This window comes from Sprattus sprattus (assembly GCF_963457725.1).
Source record: "Sprattus sprattus genome assembly, chromosome: 12".
Classification (NCBI taxonomy): Eukaryota; Metazoa; Chordata; class Actinopteri; order Clupeiformes; family Clupeidae; genus Sprattus; species Sprattus sprattus.
The window spans coordinates 27,380,246-27,404,001 of NC_137910.1; the positions used below are offsets into that span (position 1 = coordinate 27,380,246).

At 45.1% G+C, this 23,756-nt stretch overlaps 1 protein-coding gene across 1 annotated transcript in view; it reads right to left on the minus strand.

Annotated features, from left to right (window-relative positions):
• kcnma1a (potassium large conductance calcium-activated channel, subfamily M, alpha member 1a) overlaps window positions 1–23,756 on the minus strand; it is a 135,108-nt gene that overhangs the window by 31,042 nt on the left and 80,310 nt on the right. Inside the window, exons 8-18 of the mRNA XM_080848886.1 lie at window positions 23,325–23,495; window positions 21,410–21,501; window positions 15,074–15,184; window positions 14,689–14,794; window positions 14,503–14,585; window positions 13,412–13,481; window positions 12,985–13,140; window positions 9,216–9,325; window positions 8,923–8,991; window positions 4,489–4,575; window positions 3,983–4,059 (exon numbers count right to left, since the gene is read on the minus strand). Of these exons, the coding sequence (XP_080705012.1) occupies window positions 3,983–4,059; window positions 4,489–4,575; window positions 8,923–8,991; window positions 9,216–9,325; window positions 12,985–13,140; window positions 13,412–13,481; window positions 14,503–14,585; window positions 14,689–14,794; window positions 15,074–15,184; window positions 21,410–21,501; window positions 23,325–23,495 (1,132 nt within the window). The remainder of the gene's footprint in view (window positions 1–3,982; window positions 4,060–4,488; window positions 4,576–8,922; window positions 8,992–9,215; window positions 9,326–12,984; window positions 13,141–13,411; window positions 13,482–14,502; window positions 14,586–14,688; window positions 14,795–15,073; window positions 15,185–21,409; window positions 21,502–23,324; window positions 23,496–23,756) is intronic.

The following is a 23,756-nucleotide window of genomic DNA, read 5'->3' on the forward strand; positions in this document are numbered from 1 at the left end:
ATGTGTGCCTATCTGTCTGCTTGTCTGTTTGTTTCTGTGAATGCCTGTATCTATGGCGTGGCGCGTGTGTTTGTTTTGTTTGTGCGTGCGTCAGGGGAGTGTTGGTGAAGTATCACAGCGCGTCTTGATTGCTGTGATCGGGGGGTGCAGAAACAGTCCCTGGTCTTCAGTCTCTCGGTGCCACAGTGCTAACTGACCGTAATCAAGTCTGGCACTGTCAAATCAGCTCACTGTCAGGGGAAAACTTGGCATTTTAGAGTTCAAATTCAGTGGACAAGAGTCCAAATGAACCAGCCAAATTTAGTTCCCCTCAAGGGAGAGAGAATGTGCTGTTTAAAAGTAGACCTCAGGGACTGTTATTTCAGTATGACATGCACAACCACTTAAATCAGCCATTATCTTCAGCATGCAACATGAGAGCCACTGAGAGTCTAAGCAGGTAAAACAGGGGAACCTCGGCCAACTGTTTACGGGGCTGAAACAGTTTTAGACATTACACACAAGAGCAGTAAGGCTGTCATTTCAATGTCATGCTTGAATCAGTTGTTGAGACTGGTTGACATTCATCAGCTAGTGATGTGTTAGTCAGTGAAACATAGAGGGTGGTGGAGAGACACGAGACAGACAGACAGACAGACAGACAGACAGACAGACAGACAGACAGACAGACAGACATGATAACGGAGATGACTTCAATGAGTTCAACACGTAAACCTGAATACTGAGGCCTCTTTTAGCAAGAATGCTACCAGCAGCCATAACCTCTAATCCAAAAGTTCATCTGAGTAACGTTTGAGGATAAATATCACATTAAATCATACTCAAAAATGGACGTGGAACAATGTGCTAACAACGGACCCAAAAAACACGATGAAGCAGACAGTGGCTGGTAACGGAAGATTCTGTGGCAACCCATGTTAAAGTAAGAAGAAAAAAACGAAGCACAGTGACTAAAAACACCACAGCACATTTCCCCTCAACGAGACAGAACTCAGCTCCTCCTCAGGAGCACAATAACATATCATGGCACAGCGACATGTCAGTGGAAATGGCATGACACATTTAAACAGAAACTGAAAAAAACAACAAACCAAACCAACATGAAAAACAAAACGAAGTTGAGGCGCATCCCAACTACTTCGCTTCACTGCTGATCGCATTCTTGCAAGACTCACTCACAGAGGACCTCCATGTCAGTTGCTCTATTCAACCCTACTACTAAAGCACTATGAGGACCTCTAGTGGCTGGTTTCTGTATAGCAGATCATCAAAGCACTTCACACCATAACCTAAAGAGTGCTTGTCAAGTGAGAAAAGGGCCTATTAGAAGAGGGAATTGAAATGTGTAGCAGAGTCATTTCAATTCAGTGCAGTGGTGATGGGTCCTAAGGTACTGGACAGGAGCTTGAAGCACTACCAGGGGTGGGAGCAGTCTAGAAGCCAGGGAGAAGGAGGACCAGATTGTTTTGATTGTGTTTTGGAGACGATGCTCGTTAAAAGTCTAAGAATTTTGAAGACCTTCCCACAGAACACTTTCCGCTGTCTGAAAATACAGCAGCGTGCGAAATTACCCCTGACAGCAAGAAGATGATTTCAAATGGATCAACTCATTTTTTTTTTCATCGTCCTCTTGGCTCTCCTCAATCCATGACTAATGTTACCAATATCAGTCTATGTGTTTGACATTTAAGATTGTCACCACATTCTTATTTTCCGACTTCCTCCCCCCTCCCTCAAATTTCTTTGGGGCCATAACTTTTTACAGGGGTGGGGGCCCTGGAAGACAGAAGAATGGCCTTGGACATGACATTAATCTGTGGGGTTTGGAATCGATTTCATCTTGATTTCATTAAACCCAAATGCAGCCCCCTCCCCAACCCCCCCCCCCACCCCAAACTGCAGATAAAACACCCCCTATGTCATTGGAAATGAATGGCAGAGTGAAGGTTGAATGCAGAGAGGGGGGGGGGGGGGGGTGGTTGGGATTGGGGTTCTGTTGAGTTGGCTCTGCTGTACTCAGTTCTGGTCTGGTCTGGAGACAGTGTAGAGATGAGAGAGGCGTGGGAGAGGATGCAGCGTCTACACTTGGACATGCAACACACATAGAACACTCTACTATCAGCTGAGAGGAGAGAAGGAGAGACAGTGGGGCTGCGCTCTGGGCAACAGGGAGCCCTGCTTTTACTCACAATAAATCACTACCAGAGAGCAGTAAAATAAAGAGGCGTATTCCAACGGCAGCAAAAGGAAGGAAATACATCAAAAGTGTGTCAATGGTCAACATGGTGGAGAAAAACACACACACACACACACACAAACTCCCATCAAAGCAATGGAATTGGCATCACTTTCCATAAGGCTGTTCTTTATGTGCAGTGATGTGTAAAACAAAAAAAATACACTATTGTGTCACGTCTGGGACAACGAAAATTGAGCAAATGATTAAATGCAAAGGTGTTTAAGTCTCGTGTTAAACTCAGACCGATGTACTCAACTCTATAATTGAGATGACATGAAAAAGGAGGCTGTCCTTTTGAATAGGTGTGTTTTTCTAGGCGCTTTAAAGTCATTGTCAGTGACCCCTATTTTCTCTCTCTCTGTCCCTGACTGTGCTGAGATTTTAGCTGAATTATTTATTCAATGGCTAACTAGTCTGGACAAATGCTCATATAGGTCAGGTAGCTAACAAGCCATCTTTCCACATGCATTTTACAGTTGCCTAATCTAGCCGTGTTCAAACAAACAAATGCATTCATCTGAATGAACTGAATAAAGAAAACTAAATGTTGGTGTGCTTTTGGAGAGCAATGTGCAGTTTTTCGGTGAAGAGGGCATTATGAAGTTGATGCCTATCTCATGTTTTCCACTTCAAAGGAGCTTGTGAAAGATAATCATGAAAGCACTGCACAGAATGGGGAGATGATTCTACCCAGTGTTTTATGAACTGCCCATCACAACACATAGCTCTAATTAGACACAATTGCAGCACTGAGGAGATCGTGTTGAGTGTGAGCCTGAGCCTGAGCCTGAGCCTGAGCCTGAGCCTGAGCCTGAGCCTGTGCCTGTGCCTGTGCCTGTGCCTGTGTCTGTGTCTGTGTCTGTGTCTGTGTCTGTGTCTGTGTCTGTGTCTGTGTCTGTGTCTGTGTCTGTTTTTGGAGTGCAGTGCCAGGCAGGCCTATGGGCTGAAAAGCATTGTGTGTGCGAGAGGCATGTCTGTGAACGACCAGGGTTCGCTTGCCTTTTGTTTTTCCACCTGACTTGGATCATTACTGCACGCTGATGTCACGGTGACATGCTGGCAAACTGACAGGCTCTCTCTTCAGCCTCGCTAATCACGCCATATCACCTCTCCATCTAACCAGCACCACATCTACTAGAAGGCTGACAAGCACTACGCTCTTTGTCTCTCTCTCTCTCTCCTTCCCTTCTCTCTCTCTCTCTCTCTCTCTCTCTTGCGCTCCCCTCTGCTCTCAGTCTTATTTGTATTTGTATTTGTTGTGTTGTGGTTTATATGAAGCCATAGTCCTCATTTGTGTCTGTGCACTGGTGACAATGACAGCAGGAGGGCTGTCTCCTCTCTTTGCATGAGTATTTTGGGGATTTCATGTGTTAGTGTGATGTGCTGTAAACCGTGTGAAGTTGCACTCAGTGCATTTCAATCTAAACCCCAATGTCATGAAATGTAGAAGTAAATTATGCACAATGTCATCTCAAAACTATGGGTAATAAACAAAAATGAAGATACGACACATTCACAATAAATCACATCATGACCAAAGTCTAGCATTAGGACAAATATAGTAGCTACAAATCCACACATTTTTAACTGAACTCAGGGCAGCCATCTGGGGAATTGGAAGTGTACAGTGGATAACTTGGGACATCTGATTCACTGATCTGTTAACAGTTGCTACTTATGCGACAGGAGGGGTAGGGGAGAGAATGACAGGTTGAGGTGAGGGGTGAATGTAAAGTCACTTACGTCGTTTGCAGCCACACTTTTTGATCCGTTTGGGATCTGTGATGTCGTCGTGACAAGCTTTGCAGTAGTAAAATGCTCTGAAGGGAAGAAAGCATACAAATAGACAAATTCCTTAATTCACTCTGATCAAATCACATCGTGTTGTGGCCCATAAACGTCAATATCATGGCAATAGTAGAGAGAATAAGTCACATTAAAACATTGTTTTCTATGATACTGTGAAATGAATCAAAATCTCCTCTATGCGGGTTACTACTTGATCTGAATCTTACATCCTATGTGTATGAGCCTAATTGTACATACTCAGTATGTAACACACAATACTTGCTCTTAATCATTAAATAAGTGGATTTTTTAGTATTCTGAAGATTTGAACGTTATACATTTGTGTTTTCAACCACAGACAACTGGCAAATAGTACTCTAAAATAGCTCTGACTTATCTGACTACCTGGAGTAGAATGGACTGGATTTGGTGTTTCAACAGAACAGAAGGGAAAGTTTTACCTCTTGACTTCTTTGGCGTCACTGGCAATAAAGAATCCTAATGTACCTTCCTGCATCTTGACATGGTTGCCAGGGTTGATGAGAATACTGTTTTGGTCAGAGAAGAAGATTCACACAAGTCATTGCTCCTGGACGATGATCAGCCTGCACACTCAGTGAGTTCTAATCAAGAGGAATGGTACCGCACACACAGGTATGAGAAGCATTCACTTTGAGGGTGTGCCGTAGTGGAAGCAATGCTGCGCCACGCTGGCATTTGGCATTTTTAAGGGGATATGAGATGCTGTTGTGTTTGGGGGTCATGGAAGGTGACTTGATGGAACCCAAACAAAGACATTTGGATCCGTTTTGTCTTGTCTTTGGTTTCACACAAGTAAACAAATGCACAACAGCATGGTTGCTCAATTTCAATTCTTTTTTTTTTTTTAGATGGTCCTAATTGGCAGAGGAGAAAAGGTGGTAGAAAATAATTGAAATTGTGTTTTTCATTGGAGTGGCGAGGGGGGGGTCAGATCTGCTGAAGCAACATGGCTGGAGGTTTACTGAGACACTTGGCTCGATTGGAGTAGGGAAAAGTGTTGAACTGGGGAACAGACACAGAGATGCTCTACACTAGGAGTGAAACCATGGCCGCTCTAAGAACCACCAGTCCTCCAGCATAGTGCTGCCACTTTACAAGCGGCTACTTTATTGTTTACAGTAAGCCAGCTGCTTTTGCATGTCTCCCCTTGTAGGTAAGCTACTTTATTACTCTTTATGTTGTTTACTTGAAAGTTTCTTAATGTTTTATTTGCATTTATTTAGTATGGTATTTCTTGAAAGGTACTCAATCCAATACCATACAAGGACATGAAATAAAAATGAATCTATCAATGCCCACAACTTGCCTTTACAGAATGGGAGCAAACTAGAGCTAAAGCTAAACTAAAGTTTCCCCACAGATGGCTAATGCTACATCCACATTCATTCTGACACAAAGAATAATGTCCAAAAGGTTCATGTGACACCGATGTCGTGAGAGAAGCTAATACTGGTTCACTGTATCATTCCCCATGAATTAGACCAAGATGTAATGACAACATAGTCATTAATGGTTGCCTGTGGTTAGGAATCATCAATGATATTAGTTGAGACGTGAAGACGGGACAGACGCCTGGCCACACTGAGCCCAGACGAAAGGGAGAGGAGATACACCGCTCAGCGCATCGCTTCAGGTGTCAACAGGCCTTTATGTCTACATCACTGCCTCCAATCAGCATGCCTACTTGGGAGAATATCAGTAGCTCCTGCTGGATTCATAGATGGGAAATAATATGTAAGGGTCATAGACAAAAGTCAATGATGAAGCTTAGTCAATCTTTCCTCTGGGCTCAACATAATATGTATGGTTCAGTCAAAATGAAAAACAGAAATAAACGGAAGATAATGAGGGGGTGATTTAATCTGTTGCAAAATGGTCTTCACAAAAGTGTTTCACCTTTGCAATTTGAGGGGAATTTAGATGGAAAAATGAGGTGTCAGTTTGAAAGCAGCATCTGACTTCAGTTATCATTTTCAGAATGGATTAAATGTCCCCCACACAGTAGGCACCAAGCAGCACACAGCGGCATGCGCTCCAGTACAGGACAAAAGAAAGGAAGAAAGAAAGGAACAACAGAAAAAAGAACAACTCATTCACTACAAACCCACGTGTCTTCACTCCCCAAATCTGAGATTTTTTAGAGGGTCAATTATCACAGACGCCAGTTTTTAGGGAGTTTTTCTCCCGATCGCATACATTTATTTGCAAACTATTTCAGATGCCAGATGCTTGGCATCATGTGGCCAGCAGGATGTGGTTGAAAAGCTCACATTGTGGGAGGCAAGGCAGGCATGACACATCACATGAGTGCTTAGGCATGCTGTTACCAAGAGTGTGACAACGGCACTTTACACAAATAAATCATAAAGCAGCAGGGACAGCCACTGCAGAGCAGAACAGGACGTAGATGCAGTAACTTCTGTGCAGTTGGATTGTTATTTTAAAACACCAAACTGACAGGAAGTGACCTCGCTTCATAAACATCTACTCAAAGACGCACAGGCACCAGGGGTACAAGATGAGTGACACACACACACACACACACACACACACACACACACACACAAGCTTTCATTCACTTTCAAACTCACACATACACACACACACACACACACAAACACACACACACACACACACACACACACACACAGACACATAAACACATATATACAGAAGCTTTCATTCACTTTCAAACTCACACACACACACACACACACACACACCCAAACAGGCACACAATACAGTAACAGAGTGATGATGAAAGGCAGAATGGAAATGATTGGCTATGTGACCTAAGTGCTAAACAAGTCGGATATGAATGCCGGTATCCAAATGATCTCTACTCATGCCATTGTGTGTGAGAGAATATGTGAGTGTTAATGCCTTAGTGTTAGTGAGCTTGTTAATGTGAGAATGTTAGGATGATATGGCAATTAAGCTGATGTCGCTACTTATAAAATTCTTATTTTCTGAAGCACTGCGTTCAGTCTTCAGTGATAATCAGTTAGGTTCCAAATGACCTCTATCATTACCAAACAGACCCTACTCGGTCTAACAGAGAGAAGGCAAAAGTGACATTTGTTGTAGAGATTTGGCTGAGTCCTATGGCATGAACCATGAAGTACTTTGTTGATGGTGAACATAAGACAAAAACAGAGGAGGAAACATAATTAGTTTGAGGTGTAAACAAGTGACCGCTGACACCACACTGAAAAAGAACTGGAGTGACAGGAAGGGGGTAAGCAACAAGACAGACATGAGACAAAAACTCAAATCGAAATTTATATGAAGGTTATGTAAAGGAGAGTAAAGACATGAAAAAGAAATAAATACAAAGTCTACTCTCTCTGCCTGCAAAGAAGTTAGTGCATTAAGCACAATAGTCACAATAAAGAGGTGAGAGAGCTTGGCCAGATTTAAGAAAAAGACAGAGTCCTTTATTTAATCCAAGAGTTGGAAGATCTAAAGTGGTTGGAGATAAGATAAGGAAGAGAGCATACCGCTTTCGGCTTCTGTAAACAACAAGAAAACATGTCAAATCAAACACGGCATAAAGATCAAAAAGGAAGTGACATTACAAGTAGCGTCATTCGGCAAACCTCATTAGGCCATCAGGCCAAGAACAGAACCATAACAAAATAGCTTATGACCTACAATTAACTATGGGACACGGATGACAGGGTTATATAAAGTACATTTAGGGATGTATGAAGGATATAATAAAATCTTAATTATATATCCAAACAAAATGAGTCTAATATGCAAGTAACGTGCTGTTAAAACATTAACTAATAAAGTGGCCTCCTGATCAGATCTGATTGACTTAAGAACAATGGTGGCTTTGGGCATAGACTGAGAGACGCAAAAGGATAGTGAGCTCATAAATACAACACACAAACAAAACCAAATCTCTGTCCAAACGAAAAACTGAAGCAAGGCCCTGTAACTACAAACTAGAGACAGAGGGAATACTAAGAGGGGGATACTTTGACTACTATAAAGCAATTCAAAAGGCGCCATGTCAGGGTTCAACAAAAATGGTTTCAAATGATATTTGTTAATGCCAAACCAAAAGTAGCAGACTTCATAGGTTCAGATATTGTCCGAAATGGGAGCTCTCAGAGAGCAGGGTCTACGCTTGTAATAACTACTTGCCTCTGAAAACTGTCATATAAAAACATTTAAATAATTGATTTAGTCTACTGAACGCTACTTTTCTTCTCTAAACTTCTCAAAAAAGTGATTGGGGACAAATAGAACCACAGTTTGGAAAGGACCCATTTGGCCTAATTTTGAGACAGAAACCAGGTCAAATTCTGTCCAGTGAAAAGAACACTCTGTGTCAACAATGATTAGTATGTGTTGAGGTGAACAGTAAAATGTATTAGTACAAGTTGTAATACACACAGCACAGAAGTGTGTGCCACAGGAAGTAAGCACAGGAGAGAGGGGTTTGGCAAATACATGTTCCTGGAACTAAGTACTTCATGTTATTAGTGGTGATCATGGGTCTACACCTAGAATGCTATTGATGATGGACACGTCACTCATAGTGCTTGGCCCATATCAATAGTTCACAGTGAATTTGGGCAGATGATATGACCCGTTCATTTGTCAGTTGGATACAATCAACATAAAACAACTCATGTACCATAATGTTTCATACAACATGCTGCAACATGGCACTTGACAAGAAGCGCTATATATTTTCAACACTATATTGTTTCTTGTGGAAATATATGGCATTGCGTTCTACCCATATCTATGTATTTATCTATATATACAGTATAACTTGACAAGAGCATTACTTTTAAACTGTTACACATCCCAGGAAGAGAGTGCCCCCAACAAACCTGCTTTCGTTGGTTTCAGACTTGTATTCAATTGCAATCAACAGCAACTTCAACTTCACGTAGCACAGCCTAGAACCCAAACAGAAAAAAGTAGATTCATGCTCCACACAGAAACAGGCGTTTATAATGAAAGGCCAAACAGACTTTTCAAAAACCTACCCCAAGTACATGATATGTACATACCAGTATGTTGACAACAAAAGCAGACATGAGATTTGTCAGCTGTTCTGTCTGAACAGTAGCTGAGTACTGAGCTGGGCCTGAGGCAGAGGCAGAGGTGGATCCATACTTACTCACAAATGACGGGAAAGGAAAGGCCCACAAAGGCGTTGGACAGGTACTCTGTGTACATTTCATTGGCCACTCCCTCCAGGTAATACTTTTGCCACGTGTCCTCTTCAATCTGAGGAGCACACATAGAAAGAGTTCTGTTGTTGCCAGCACAGATATACTGAGTCATGTTGTTGCCAGCACAGATATACTGAGTCGTGTTGTTGCACAGATATTCTGAGTCGTGTTGTTGCACAGATATTCTGAGTCATGTTGTTGCCAGCACAGATATACTGAGTCGTGTTGTTGCACAGATATTCTGAGTCGTGTTGTTGCACAGACAGACTGAGTCATGTTGTTGCCAGCACAGACAGACTGAGTCATGTTGTTGCCAGCACAGATAGACTGAGTCATGTTGTTGCCAGCACAGATAAACTGAGTTATATTGTTGCCAGCACAGATATACTGAGTCATGTTGTTGCACAGACAGACTGAGTCATGTTGTTGCACAGTTATACTGAGTCATGTTGTTGCCAGCACAGATAGACTGAGTCATGTTGTTGCCAGCACAGATATACTGAGTCATGTTGTTGCACAGATATACTGAGTCATATTGTTGCACAGACAGACTGAGTCATGTTGTTGCACAGTTATACTGAGTCATGTTGTTGCCAGCACAGATATACTGAGTCATGTTGTTGCCAGCACAGATAAACTGAGTCATGTTGTTGCCAGCACAGATATACTGTCATGTTGTTGCACAGATAGACTGAGTCATGTTGTTGCACAGATATACTGAGTCATGTTGTTGCACAGACAGACTGAGTCATGTTGTTGCACAGTTATACTGAGTCATGTTGTTGCCAGCACAGATATACTGAGTCATGTTGTTGCCAGCACAGATAGACTGAGTCATGTTGTTGCCAGATAGACTGAGTTATGTTGTTGCAGTGATCACAAGGATTAAAAAACTTGTGAATTCACAGGGCAGATGTGTGCTTTTGACCTCTGCACTGACCTTTCCCAGGCAGACACACAGCGGACAGGCCCGTTCCAAAGGCACCTTGGAGGGGTCATAATCTCCTCATTACCCCCCCTCTGAGGGCAGAGTGGGCAGTGCTGTGACAGAAGGCCCAGCCATTAGCCCCCCTCTCCCCCTCTCCTGCCATCTCTGCCCTCTTCTGACAGCTCTCGGCTGTAATGCATATCTAAACCGCTGACTGGACCAACAGACACAGGCATGTTTGAGGGCAGCAGTAATAGAGAGGTGGTGGTGTGTGTGTTTACGTGTTTACTCCCTACATAGCATCACATGTCTGCTCCCCTGCCTGTGAGTGCTGAGGACTCTAAATGATGACCTGGACTCACACAGGAGACTCCCTTCGCTCCTGTTGCTGTCCCTCTTAAAGCCCAAACAGCCCTGGGCCCTGACACCAACCATGCATCTCACTTCAGAGCAGGTCTTACATGCCAGAACAAAGGACACACACTATACACTTAGTAATAACATTGAGCTGTGTGTGTGTGTGTGTGTGTGAGTGTGTGTGTGTGTGTGTGTGTGTGTGTGTGTGTGTGTGTGTGTGTGTGTGTGTGTGTGTGTGTGTGTTCATTAGCATGATTCTGGCCCACTTCCCCGTGGTCCTCTCCACTCAGCCATGACGAGCCGTACTGAGCCGCACTGAGCGTCCGCACTCAAGCATCCCTTCTTTCCAGGCAAGACAAATCGAGACGGATCAAACGAAGACTTGTTCCTATTCTTCTACCCATCCTAGTGTGTCACGCTGATCCGCGTTCCCCACTTCCCCTGGTTAAGGAGCATGATGCCCATGTGTGTGTCCACGAGAGGAGGCTGAGTGTGTCTGCCTCTTGGAAGGGCTCTCTCCTCAAACACTGCCGACAGGCTGAGTGGAAGGACTTTCTGTGCTGTTCCACCCTCGTATTTCATGGCGGCCCCATGACTTTGCCAATAAAAATGAAAGGAAGGCAACTGGCTGATTAAAGGACATTTTAATTACTCCCAAATCTATGCGACACTAAGTCTTGTGATGTCTCATTATGGCGTACTTCTTCATGTGTTTTTGCAGCTCATTACTCAGCCCTGTGGCAACAGATATGAGCGTTTGTTTTCCAAAAATGTAAATAACAGATTTCTAAGTGCCTACATCATTCCATAAACCAGCGGAGGGGAGGTTTGGTTCAAATATAACATTTGGGGCTTGCTGTGTTTGTTTAAAATTACAGACTCGTAGCGGTGGCAGGAGTAAATCACATCACTGCTAAAGTGCCCGCAGTGAATTAGGGACAAGCTGCCTTGGTCAGCTTGGCTTTACAGGGGAAGCCCTGACTGACTGGGGCCCAACAATGTAAGTCATTCCAGTCCCTGGGTTAATTCACATAACAAACACTGTGACTGCTCCAAGCCCTATGCCAGATACGTGCCAGACTCAGGGTTGGATGTGGCACTGTGTATCCAGATCTGCTGGATGGATTATGTAGTCTGCTGCTTTCTGGGATGCCTCTCACTCTATCCCTATTCGTCTTCCTCTCCTCCTCCTCCTCCTCACTGACTTGCGGCCTGTCAGAAGTGGTCAGTGGATGGGTTGAGGTTTTTTTGCTGACCGGTTGTGCAGCGGAGTGCTTTTGTGGGCCACATGCGTCTCTCTTTTGATTGGGGATGCTGATGGAAGGAGCGAGTGCTGGTGCCGGTGGTCTTTGCCCTGCTTCATGCTCCTTTTACGAGGAGAGTGATGTCCGGAGCAGATGGCTCCACATACCGCATTGAAATAGCCATTATAAAGTTATCCGTCATTTTTATGACACGAGAACCTTTCCTTCAAAGGGCAAGCACTCCACCTAAACGCTCAGAGCTTGACTGGGTTCCAGAAACAGAAAGCCCAGGCCTGTGCATGCGAAGCTCTCATAAGGATGTGAAAGACGTCTTTACCGTGCCGATGAATTCACCACGAACCGACTCTCTGCTCAAAGTCTGAATGAAGCGAGAGCCGTTCGTGACATCCATCCCCGATGCGTCAACTCCAATATCAAAGTCTGCCATTCTGATTGAATTGTTTCCCATAAATCTCGGAATAATTCCCCTGTCAGTGAGACAAAACGTCTCTCTAAAGTTACAGCGGGGCAATGCGGCTCAGTCTTGGTTAAAAATACAGCTGGGCGGGGGTGCTGCTTTACGACGGTGAATCAGACACGCGGTTCAGATTTCAGCCGTATATGAGCGCACTGAGGGGACGGTAAATTCTTCTGAGGGGGAAATCGCTAATTTATAACCTAGCTTCTATGGTGCCATTGCCTCATATAAATTACTTCATAATGGTGACAGAATCGTTGTGTTGCTCCCCCTGCATGGGTCCCACATGAGACTGCAGGCAGAGAGATGATGATTTACTAGATAGCATAATGGCCGTGGTGATTAAAGAGCCCGAGGAAGGGAGCGTGAGACTGCATCTACTGTCTGAGGCATCACCAGGCTCTCTCTCCCTCCACTGAGGAGCCGCAGACACAGCCATGCCTCCCCCGGATCAGCGGGGACCTGATTGTGTGTACGTGTGAGTGTGTGTGTAATGTGCTTGAGTGACTGTGTGTGTGTGTGTGTGTGTGTGTGTGTGTGTGTGTGTGTGTGTGTGTGTGTGTGTGTGTGTGTGTGTGTGTGTGTGTGTGTGTGTAATGTGCTTGAGTGAGTGTGTGTGTGTGTGTGTGTGTGTGTGTGTGTGTGTGTGTGTGTGTTGGGAAGGGAAGGGAATGGGATGGGGTTGGGGAGGGGATGGCTGACAGTACCTTGATGAATGACCTCATGGAGAAGAGGTTGGCGAGCATGGTGGACAGGCCCTGGGCCAAGCAGCTCTGAGCGATGAAGCCCGCCTTCAGCTCCGCCAGGCAGATTGCATCATCCCCTTCCCTCCAGTTCCAGCTCGGAATGTTTAGCAGATGGGCCTGGGAGGGGGGCGCAGAGGGCAGGAAGAAAGGGGGTGGTGAGAGGGGGTGAGAGAGCCGCTTTCTTGTGGGATGTTTAGCAGAGGTGGTGAAAGTAATGAACATCAGGCGCCTCAAGGGTTTTTCATCTTTTCATTTGAAGTGCTTTACTCAGCTGAAGTGTACCGTCGCGCAGATTTAAAATGTGAGCTATGATGAGGTGGTTGGTGAATGTGCAACAACAGTAAAGAGTCATGTCACTTCATTTAGGGATGGGTGGATGTGCTCTTACCTTGTTGTGGTACTGCAACATTTGAGTGATGATTCTGATCTTTGGGTGGTAGTTCTTGATGGATATCACTCTACAGAGAAACAAAAGCAACGCAATGACTAAGCCCAGTGATTGTGCACACACACACACACACACACACACACACACACCGAGGTAAGGTTCTGAGTTCTCCCTCATAACTCAAGGCCAACAATGGAGCAGTGAGCTGAGAGCCGCTGCCTTCACACTTCAGCCTGCCTGTCTTCTAGGGTCTCGTAAATGGAAGGTGTGGAATTTATTTGCATATGAAGCTGCTTTTTACGGCTCATGAGATCTTTTTACGGCTCATGAGATCTTCAGAGGGGCAGCTGCTCCCGAGGACTCCAGCTGTGGGCCAAATCTGTGGGCCATCTTTAGGGGCGGATTTCTGCAGACAGGGCTAGCACTGGGTGATTATATGGCGTGAATGGAATTAAAAATGCACGCTCTTGCACCACACACACTCTGTGAACTGCGTAAGAACCCAGTCCATTCCTCTCAGGGTGAGCCAGTGCTTTAGGGGGCCTTTTCATCGCTTGCCAGGTAAAACATGTGTGTGTGTGACTGTGTGCGTTTAGAGTGGCTTCATGGACCGGGCCTTGCTTCTCTCATTCACACCTCATTCTCACACCTCCCACACCTGAGAAAGATGACAGAGCTCCACTCTACCCCCACACACACACAGATACACACACACACACACACACATACACACACATACACACACACACATAGACAAACACACACACACACACACACACCCGCCACATCTGCCAACACCCTGCTTCAGCATCCCGCACAGGGCCCACCATAAGGCCTGCTTCTCACCTCCACTCATAAACAGGACAAGGCCCCAAACAAATCAGCCATTAACACATTCTTACCCACGTAAAAATGCACCCAAGACCTGCAAGTGAACTTTGAACCAGGGTCCCTCCAATGCTTTCTTTTTTAAGAAAAAGAAAACCTGTGTTCTATCTGTGTCACAACTTTTGGTTTCATAACAATATGATGAGAGCCTGTAACCTGTCATATGGAAGTGGAAGCTGCTAAATGGTGCCTAACGAACATACCTCATTATGTTGGAGGCATCCTCTGCGTCTGGGTCAGGACAGTACTTGTTGGCCAGAATCAGGCAGGCGTCCGCGTTCTCGATCTGTACAGCGGGACCAAGAGAGAGGAAAAGATGACGTGAGGAAGGCTGGAGGCAGAGAGGCCAAAGGGAAACCTGGAGCGCAGCGGAGCAGAGGGCACTGTACCTTCACCCGGGCCAGGTCATGGGGGTTCAGAACAGATCCCTGGTAGAATTCCACCTGAGTAAAGTGGCGTTTGAATAAGGCTTCCAGCTCAAGATTAGGGGAAATACTATTGAGAAGTTGAGAGGGAGAGAAGGCAATAATCAGTGTTAAATGCTGAGGCAGTCTTGCCGTGACAAAAACCAACAGAGGAAATCGTATTTATCACTTGGGTACATGCGATGTCTTAGAGCCGTCCCCGACTAAACCTCAGGAATGAATGACAAACAGTTCAATGGACTCATTACTTTGTATATTTATTGCTTTTACTTCATGCATGAAGAACTGGGGAGGAAACTTCCATGCTGTTATTTTATAGGTTAAATGAGCAGACAAAGAATACACTTACTTATGAAGAAAGACGATTTCTACATTGACATCATCCCGATCCTTGTGTAGGAAGTCTTTAAGGAAGTTGGAAACACTTTCGAGCGTGATATGACCACAGACCACAATATGCCTGGAAGGGGGGAAATCCAGCTTATGATGGCAATATAAAATCAAACACGCACTGGCATGTCCCTAAAAGAAAACACAAGTCATAACAAACCAGAGAAATGTCCTTTCAGATACAAAGGGTCATAGCTTTACTCTTTTTCAAATGCTGGGTTTTATCTCCACATCACCAAATAAGTTTTACCTCATTCTTATAAAGGCACTTAACTGGAGTGATTCAACCATGATGCTTAGCTTTGAACCAGTTAAGAGAGCATAAAATATAATAAGACATGTTTCTATTTGTTTGTCATACGTTCTCAATCAGCAATCCGTCTGTTAAGCCAAACCATTTCCATTAAAGTGATTGCATGTTGACAACGACGTGAACAACGGCACAAATATATAATAACCTCCAGCATTACTGCGAAAGCTTCGACAATGTCCTCTACTCTGTGGGGCCCCAAATATTACTCATGGTTCCAAGGCATTCTGACATCTTCCTGGAAAGATGCTGCGTTTCAATTCCAGCCTGCGTGTTAGCAGAGCCCAGTGATTGCAGGGACGGCCTGAGATCAACTGGAATGGATTCGGGGCTCGACCCCATGCAGCTCCTCCGCACTGAGCTGGAGGTTTAAGGGGGAGCACCCTGGGGGAATGTGCCCAGAGAAGACTCTTCAGGTCTCCCAGGCGGCCGGTCTCACAGCAGTGCTCTTAAGCCTTTACAGGTGGCTTCTGCAGGACCCTTGCTGTCTCCTAGTGTGTAGTATTTACACTGGTCATGACCTTCAATCTCCATGTTAGCGTTCATAAAGCTGAAAGCTGCCTGAACAACAAGGCTCCATATTCATAACACACTATTACTGTAAGGGAGGCGGGGGGGGGGGGGGGGGGGGGGGGGGGTGTCAACATGAATTATGGTGAATCCAGGGGATGAAAGCTTTTTATTACCGTTCGGGCTGCCCGTAAAAAAAAAAAGCAAAACTGCCAATTAAAAATGTCATAGAGGATGTCACAGTTTAAAAAGAAAACTTTTGCGAAAAAGCCGACATCAAATGTGAAACCGATCCGGACCCATTCCCCTGTGCTCCAGGCCAAGCTCTTCTCATGGGGGATGAAGTTGGACACAGGGCCCATTAAGAGGCATTGTTTTACCAAACTCCAGGCATGCCAGTGCATGCAGTAATAATCAAATTGCTTTCTTAGCGTAGCAGAGGGACTGGGCCAGAGGGCCATTAACAGCTGTCAGTCAGGCTCTGGGACGAGGGGCAATGGCTGCCTGTCTCCATGCTGAATCCATCCCAGAACACTGTGGTCAGGTCTGGTAAGGAGGCTTCTCAGTGGTAATCAATCTAAATCTGTCCAAACTGCCCCCACCTTCTCCCCGAACCCAGTGCTCTCAAGGCTGGGAGGGGGAAAGGCCATGCAGACGGTTGCTTCACTTCTCAGGAGATGGTAGGCACAACAGCCTGTTTGCTATTTGTCAGGTGCGTGGGGAAGCGTTCACTGACAAAGCACACACAAAAGGGCCAGTGTTTTCAGTCTTTGCTCACTGCCAAAACAGCAGGCAGATTTTGGCTGGAGGGGGCCCCGGGATGAACAAGCACACACAGCAGTGTCTGGATGCTATTGAACATAATGACCTTCGCAGATCTCTTCCCAAAGTATTTAATGAGCAGTGGTAATTGCATGGTTGGCCATCCTGGGGATGGAGGGAGGGCTGTGTGTGTGTGTGCGTGTGTGTGTGTGTGTGTGTGTGTGTGCGTGTGTGTGTGTGTGTGTGTGTGTGTGTGTGTGTGTGTGTGAGTGTGTGTGTGTGAAAGAGCTCTTCTCATCCAGTTTGATGACTTACTAAAGAAGCCAATGGTGGCTGGCAGGAGATGCATGTCGTTTTGATGCGAGCCACATTATTCATGTTTTCCCTCATTTCCAACATGTCTCCTTGAGACGCTCCACTAAGTGCAGGGAGGGAGGGAGGGAGAGAGGGAGGGGGGTTTGTGTGACAAGGCCCTCGCGTTCTCTCCATTGTGTGGGGCGAGCATGAGAGGCAGCTGGGACGCATGCGGTCCACCATAGGCCTCTATCACAGACATCTCGTCTCCCTGTGTGGATGAGCAGCCAGCCGACCGTGACCGGGGTACTGACAGCGTTTCTGCTGCGCTGACAATGTTGTGTGTTTACGGCACCAAGGAAGCAACGCCACAAACCACACAAGGGATACGGCAAAATGATGCTGATGTATAATAATCAACGATGAAATACCAATCTAATCTGTTGCAGTTCGAGCTGAAATGCTCCGACCATCTCGTTTCGAAGTCTCTTTTATTCTCACACCATGGCTTAGAGTAGAATAACTTCATTGGACAAGCTTAACATACCCAGGCCTTACATTCACTCTACTCTTTAACTATCCTTTAAAAACAGAAATGCTGTTTTCACTTTAATAAGTCTCATACAAGTCAGTACAAATGTCCCTTCTGTTATACTTTTTCCGGCAACAATGGAACAGGTTTGTCATCCATCGGATGACTGTGAGCACATGAACTGACAAAACGATAAGAACAGTGAAAAAGCACAAAGTGGAGAGTACATTTGGGTTAGAACAGAATGAACACATATTACACGCATTCAAGTGCACGGGCATCACCAGCAAAGGCACAACAGCTCTTGTTCAGGCATGCACTCTCAAGCAGGCAAACAAACAACGTCTTTATAAAGGTATATAGGAAACATCACACACAGACAAAGAATACCAAGGAAGACAAGAAAAGAAAGCTCGAACATCAGCACCAGCAGCTACACCAATGATACTGCTCTGATCCTTATTCCAAGAATCAACCACCCTCAGTCGTCAACTCGAACCTTTCCCAGTCCCCCTGCCCTTTCAACAAACAGGCGCTCTTCACTTTCAAAGGTTTCCTTTGAAAAAGATTTATTTGGCTGATTATATCACATCAACCCACCTACCGCATGTGCTAAAGTCATTGTATTAAAAACACAAAGTTTACTAGCAGTGTGTTAGGATAAGTTGGAGAGTGTTAATATCCAGATGACTATTCCCAAAGGTACCAGTATCATACTGCTGCATTATAACTAAAGAACGATGATGGTTCTCATTATCTTTAGAATCCTTATTATTTTTAAGAAAACGAAAGAGGAAAAGGTCCACTGATGTTTATATAAATTGTTTGTCTATAGTCCCTCACCTCTGTACGGGGATGTCAGTAGTTATCCTAACCCACATTGGATTTCATGCATCCCTAATTTAGTGTGACAGCAGTCTGGAAAACACCTCTGGGCACTATTAAAGTAATCTTAATTATTATTATGTTCTGGTCAAACTTCACATCACTTCACAACTTCAATCAGCCAATATTGACAGGGTGTGATAACCTTTCAATGGGACTGGGTCCTCATCTAAAGATCCAGATTGAACCCGCTAGACTAAAGAACTCTCCTTGGCTTCTAACTTTATATGGCAAGGACACTCAGTCAGGGAATCATGGGCTATGTCTGGGTGCTTTCCTGTGTGGTGTCATCTTCCCTAGAACGGAAGCCCAGGAGCCCAGACCCTATGCCTCTCCATGTGCCTGACAAACATCACCAAATGACCAGAGGTGTAGAGGCTGTCATGCAGGCCAGTCACCAGATCACCGAGCCCCTGATGAGTGCCAGATCCAGGCCAAGCCCCCGTCTGATTAGTGTCGGGATCTCCCCCCCGCTTCCCGCACCTCTGGCACGGCAGCCCTCACCGGAGAGTGGAAAGCTGTGGAGCTGCGGCAGCTCTAGGTGCATGAGCTAAGGGTTCACACTGGGTTTATGGGGTGTCAGTCGCTCTGTCAGGCAGCCTGTGCTGCAGAAGGGGGCCTAATGGGAACCACAGAGGGCCTCCGCTCACGGCTGCACGGAGCACTCATGCTTTATGACGGGACATCAATGAGAGCCAGCTTGAGCGCTGACACAGTGCCTGCCTGCCTGCCTGCCTGGCTGGCTGAGCTGGGCGAGCGGGTATGCAGAAGCACACCAAGACAGCAGGTCTCGATAAAAGAGCCAGTGTCTCGCTGTGATGGACACTTTGGCAGCGACCTAAAAGAGTAAAGTCTGTTCTGACCTTTCCACCCAATGCTACCCTTAATTAGGTGCAGAAGAGAGACAGGGACTCAAATTAAGCGGACTATGGAGGAGTGCGCTCTTCATCTCTGACCCTGTAGGCTGTATTGAATTTGAGCGAACCGATGGGGATCCAATGTTAATATAAACATTATATTAATAACGAGGAAATCATCAGGCTATGTACCATTTTATTTGTGAATATAAATATGTATATCAAACAGATGGCACCATGGATGGCTTACAGACTGCCTGAGTCTCTGGCTGTGTGAGCACCCCTGTCCCTGCCTCACCGCACTGATACACACATTACTGTACATTTGAATATGTGCAGTGATTAGAATAAACCCCAAAGGCTCGCTTTTTTTTCTTCAGCCTAATTTTAAATTTAAATACGGTGTCACAATGAAGAAATAATTATCCTGACACACTTTATTTACGTGCTTGTGTCATGATTTATCCATTCCTCACGTACATATTTGAATAATAATGCAAAGCATGGTGCCAGTCTTTCTGCCTTGGTGAGTGAGCCTCTAATTGCTACCACATGCATGTATGGCCGGGAAGAGAGCGAGGGAAATAAAGACAGAGGGAGAGAAAGACTGAGAGAGAGAAAGAGAAAGAGAGAGAGAGTCAGTGGTTTTGACAGGCCCTTCTCTTAACACCAGACTGCAAATCCAAACGGGGGTTTCCAGCCAAACATAACATTTCATCAATCTTGTTTCACTGACAGGAAAACGGCATCAGACAAAGAACTTTCTAATGGCTTTTTCTCGGCAGGATATTTGCCCTCTAACTAAGATGATGAAAGCTAGATGTGAGAAAGGGGGCCTGTTTCATATGAGAGAGACTGAGAAAGAATAAACAGAGGAGAGAGAGAGAGAGAGAGAGAAAGAGACGGAAGGAGAGATAAAGAGAGATAACTTTGTCCTGCCTATGCGACTACACCGTAAACGAGGGAGACATCGGTGTGCTGATGACAGGGCCGAGTTTGAGCCAGAAACCAGTGAGCGTTTCTACGGACGCCACATACACATTCAAGAGGGGAAGGGAGGGGGAGGGTGACCTCGGAGACAAATCAAAAGAGCACTGCAGCTAAACAAATGGGGGACATGAAAGAGTCGTCAGGCGGGCAAAAAGCAAGCCAAGTGCAATCGAGAGCCTTCGGATGAGGGAGCCACGAGGCGTCCAGGCATACGCTCAGGGTGTGGGAGCTGACTGAAGATCAGGGCCAGATTCATGTCAGACGGTGATGATGAGGAGGCAATGAGCGAGCGAGCAGTGAGAGACGGCCACTACAGCTTTTCCTACCACGCATGCGGAGCGCACGGAAAAGCCAGCCAGAGCAGGGCTCAAGCCACCAGAAGAAAACATGCAAGAATGATGCAAACATAGAAACAAAAACAAAAAGAATACAAACTCAAAAAAGTCCAATGAAAAGAAAAAGAGACACGTGATACCCTATGATACAGATGGGGTAAATACACATAATGCACTTGTAGCATATGTTGGATTGTGGTTAAATCACAAAATCTACTCCTCTAAGCAGTTAGTAGGGTTTTCATGACTAGTCATCTCCAACAGACTGAACCTGTTCTTAAACAAGTGCTGATTTAATTGTTGTTATGAGAGGTCAATACACAAACTTGGCTATCAGGAGTTGGAACAGCACAGATAACTAGCAGGTCGTCAGCTAGTCATGAAAGCTCTAGTGTGTGGAATGAACTGAAAAAGCAGCAGATAGGATGTGTTAAAGAAAACAAGCCACAGATAGACAGAGAAAAGGGCATGGACATGTGCCTCTCGTGGCCAAGGTCTCCAGTCACAGTGTGTGTGACGTTTTGGGTTCACTTCACCTGTTTGGTTTGGTCGTTTAGATTCTCTACGTCACATAGATGCTATGGTAGCACTTTAGGGAAGGACCTGTGTCACACAACCACACCTTAGCTGAATTTTGACTTACTTTCTGCCTCGTGTCGAGTTATAACTCCCTCCGTATTTCTTCCGATTAAGGATGAGAGCAGCAATTTCTGGCACGTAGCGAGCAAACATGGCCTACATGCATGAAACAGAGAAACAAAGAGGCATGCAGAGAGGGGTCTACTGTGGCCAAGGCAGCAGAGCCTCCAGGAATACTTACTTTCTCCCATTAACCGCACTATAGGAACCACCATATTTCTTGCGGTTTCCTATTAACTCTATGATTTCAGGGACGTAGCTGGCAAACATGGCCTAAGGAGAAGATAGGAGACAGAAGCAGAGGCTAAAAACGATGGGCCAGAGACCGGGGTGTCGAGAGGGGGGACGCTAATCCAAAGAGTCCGGAGAGATATGAGGAACACAAGCTGAGTTGAGAAAAGTGGCTTTGTCATTAAATGGTCGGTTTGAGAGGTAGGTGCCAGTGGAAAAATAAAAGATGACCTATATCAAATCAAATGAGACTGATAGTGACATCTCTCCACCAGTGTATCAATAGATTGGCTATAAAACATCTCTCCAGCACTTCAATCAATAGATCGATGGACTCCAGGCACCCCCTTTGGAGTTTCTGAGATTTAATTCAGAAGGGAAAAATTATGATTGTAATGTAAAAGAAAATCATATTTAATAGGTTTTTTTTATCTCACCAAAAAGCCCAACAGTGTTGTTTTTATCAGAAAATTGATAAAAGTAAAAAAAAAAAAAAAAAAAAAAAGACAAAAAAAAAAATACAGCTGACCACTTGTCACAGCATATCGTTGAGGAGGACCGGAGGGAAAAAACCCTATGTGCCATGTTTTGTCCAACAAACACTAACTATGTGCCAGGTTGATGTGAATAGTCCAGCCTGACGATCCACAGCTGCAAAACCCATTAAGACTCATTATGGCTGGGAAATGAGCTGGATGCGTTTTGCAAAGCTTGCCGCAGCCTGCTGCCCCTGACGACAGGCCTGTTTCACCTCCTGCCTGAGCCTATGAGCGTGCCTCCCTCCCTCCCTCCCCTGGACGCGCCGCTCCTCGCTTGCTCAGCGCTCACTGTGACACATTCCTGTGAGAAACGAGCGAGCCTGGTCTTCCCTGCGTTTCAGCACCTCTGCGCCTAATAATGAGTGATGACGTTAGCCTGATCTAAGTGCAGCCACTTCAAGTGTTTCCATACTGAAGTCATTAATCGGGCCTCTGATAGAAAGCAGACAATGCGAGGCTGTGTTAAAACCTCAAGGCTTCCAGGCCTTTCCAAGCATAAAAAAGAGAAAAAAATAATAATAAATGGCAATGGAAAAGCCTTCTGACACATTAAACAGCTGGAGGTCATCTCCCCCTGTGATATGGTCTGAATTAATGTGGAATGATCTAGGATTTGTGGTTCTGTGAATGCTAAGACAATAAGGGTCTACACTTTTACTCTGCTCTGCAGGGCTATGCTAGGTTGTGCACTCTACCAGCCTAGATGTACTCCCTTTGTTTGGTTTAGCTATGCTATGCTTTACTGAGCTGTGCTGTGCTGTGCTGTGCTGTGCTGTGCTGTGCTGTGCTACTCTGGGCACCAGTTGCTTGAAGGCTGCCGATGCTGTGGTGTCATTCAGGCCGTCCTATGGCACATCCCCCTGCCACTGTGTTTGTTGGAATTTTGGGGAGGGGTACAGGAAGGTGGGGGTCCCCTGAAACCGCAAACTGCTTTAAGAGAACAGCCACAACATTATCAACTTAATCAGACATTAAAAAAGTTACTTCACATTTCTCACAGAATTATTATATTACTTAATAGGATATATAAAAGGAACAGGATATAAGGGGCTGTGTGATACTATTAACTATCAAATACATCTAAACTTTTAAAGTGATGAAATAAGGGAATGAAATGGGAAAGGGGTCATTACAGTGGAGTGCAAACACTCACAGGGACAGTAGAAACTGCACAGCAAGACTATCATGTGATGGGCATATTAACAGTATACACTACTAGAGGAGATGTATCTATACACTTAAGTGCAGATAAATGATATGACGTGTGATAGGAGCAGACAGGGGAGAGGGCTTTGTGGGAAAGGGGCATAAAAATGTTGTTTTTACCAAACCACCGAGGATGAAGAAGACCATGAAAAGGCGCCCGAGGGTTGTTTTTGCATAGACGTCTCCGTAGCCCACGGTGGACATGGTGACCATGAGTAGGTACACACATTCCCAATATGAAAGCGATTGAGAATTCTGGAAGTTTTCCCAAGGATCCCCTGAGTTTTCCACCTAAAAGGGAAAAGGATTTGATGCGGGTGACACCAAGAGGCCGAATAGGACCAGTTACAGAGATTTTCCCAAAGGTGTATTTTGGAGCCACCTACAGGCTCGTTAGAAGCATGACCACCACAATAAAAGAGCCATGAGAAAATGACTTTCATATGCTCAGCAGAGAAATACTGTAAGCATAGCCTATGCTGCCACCTATTGGCCCAGAGGTCCTGTTCTGCTTCAAGATCAATCAAACATGTAGGAGTTGAGCTGGCAGGA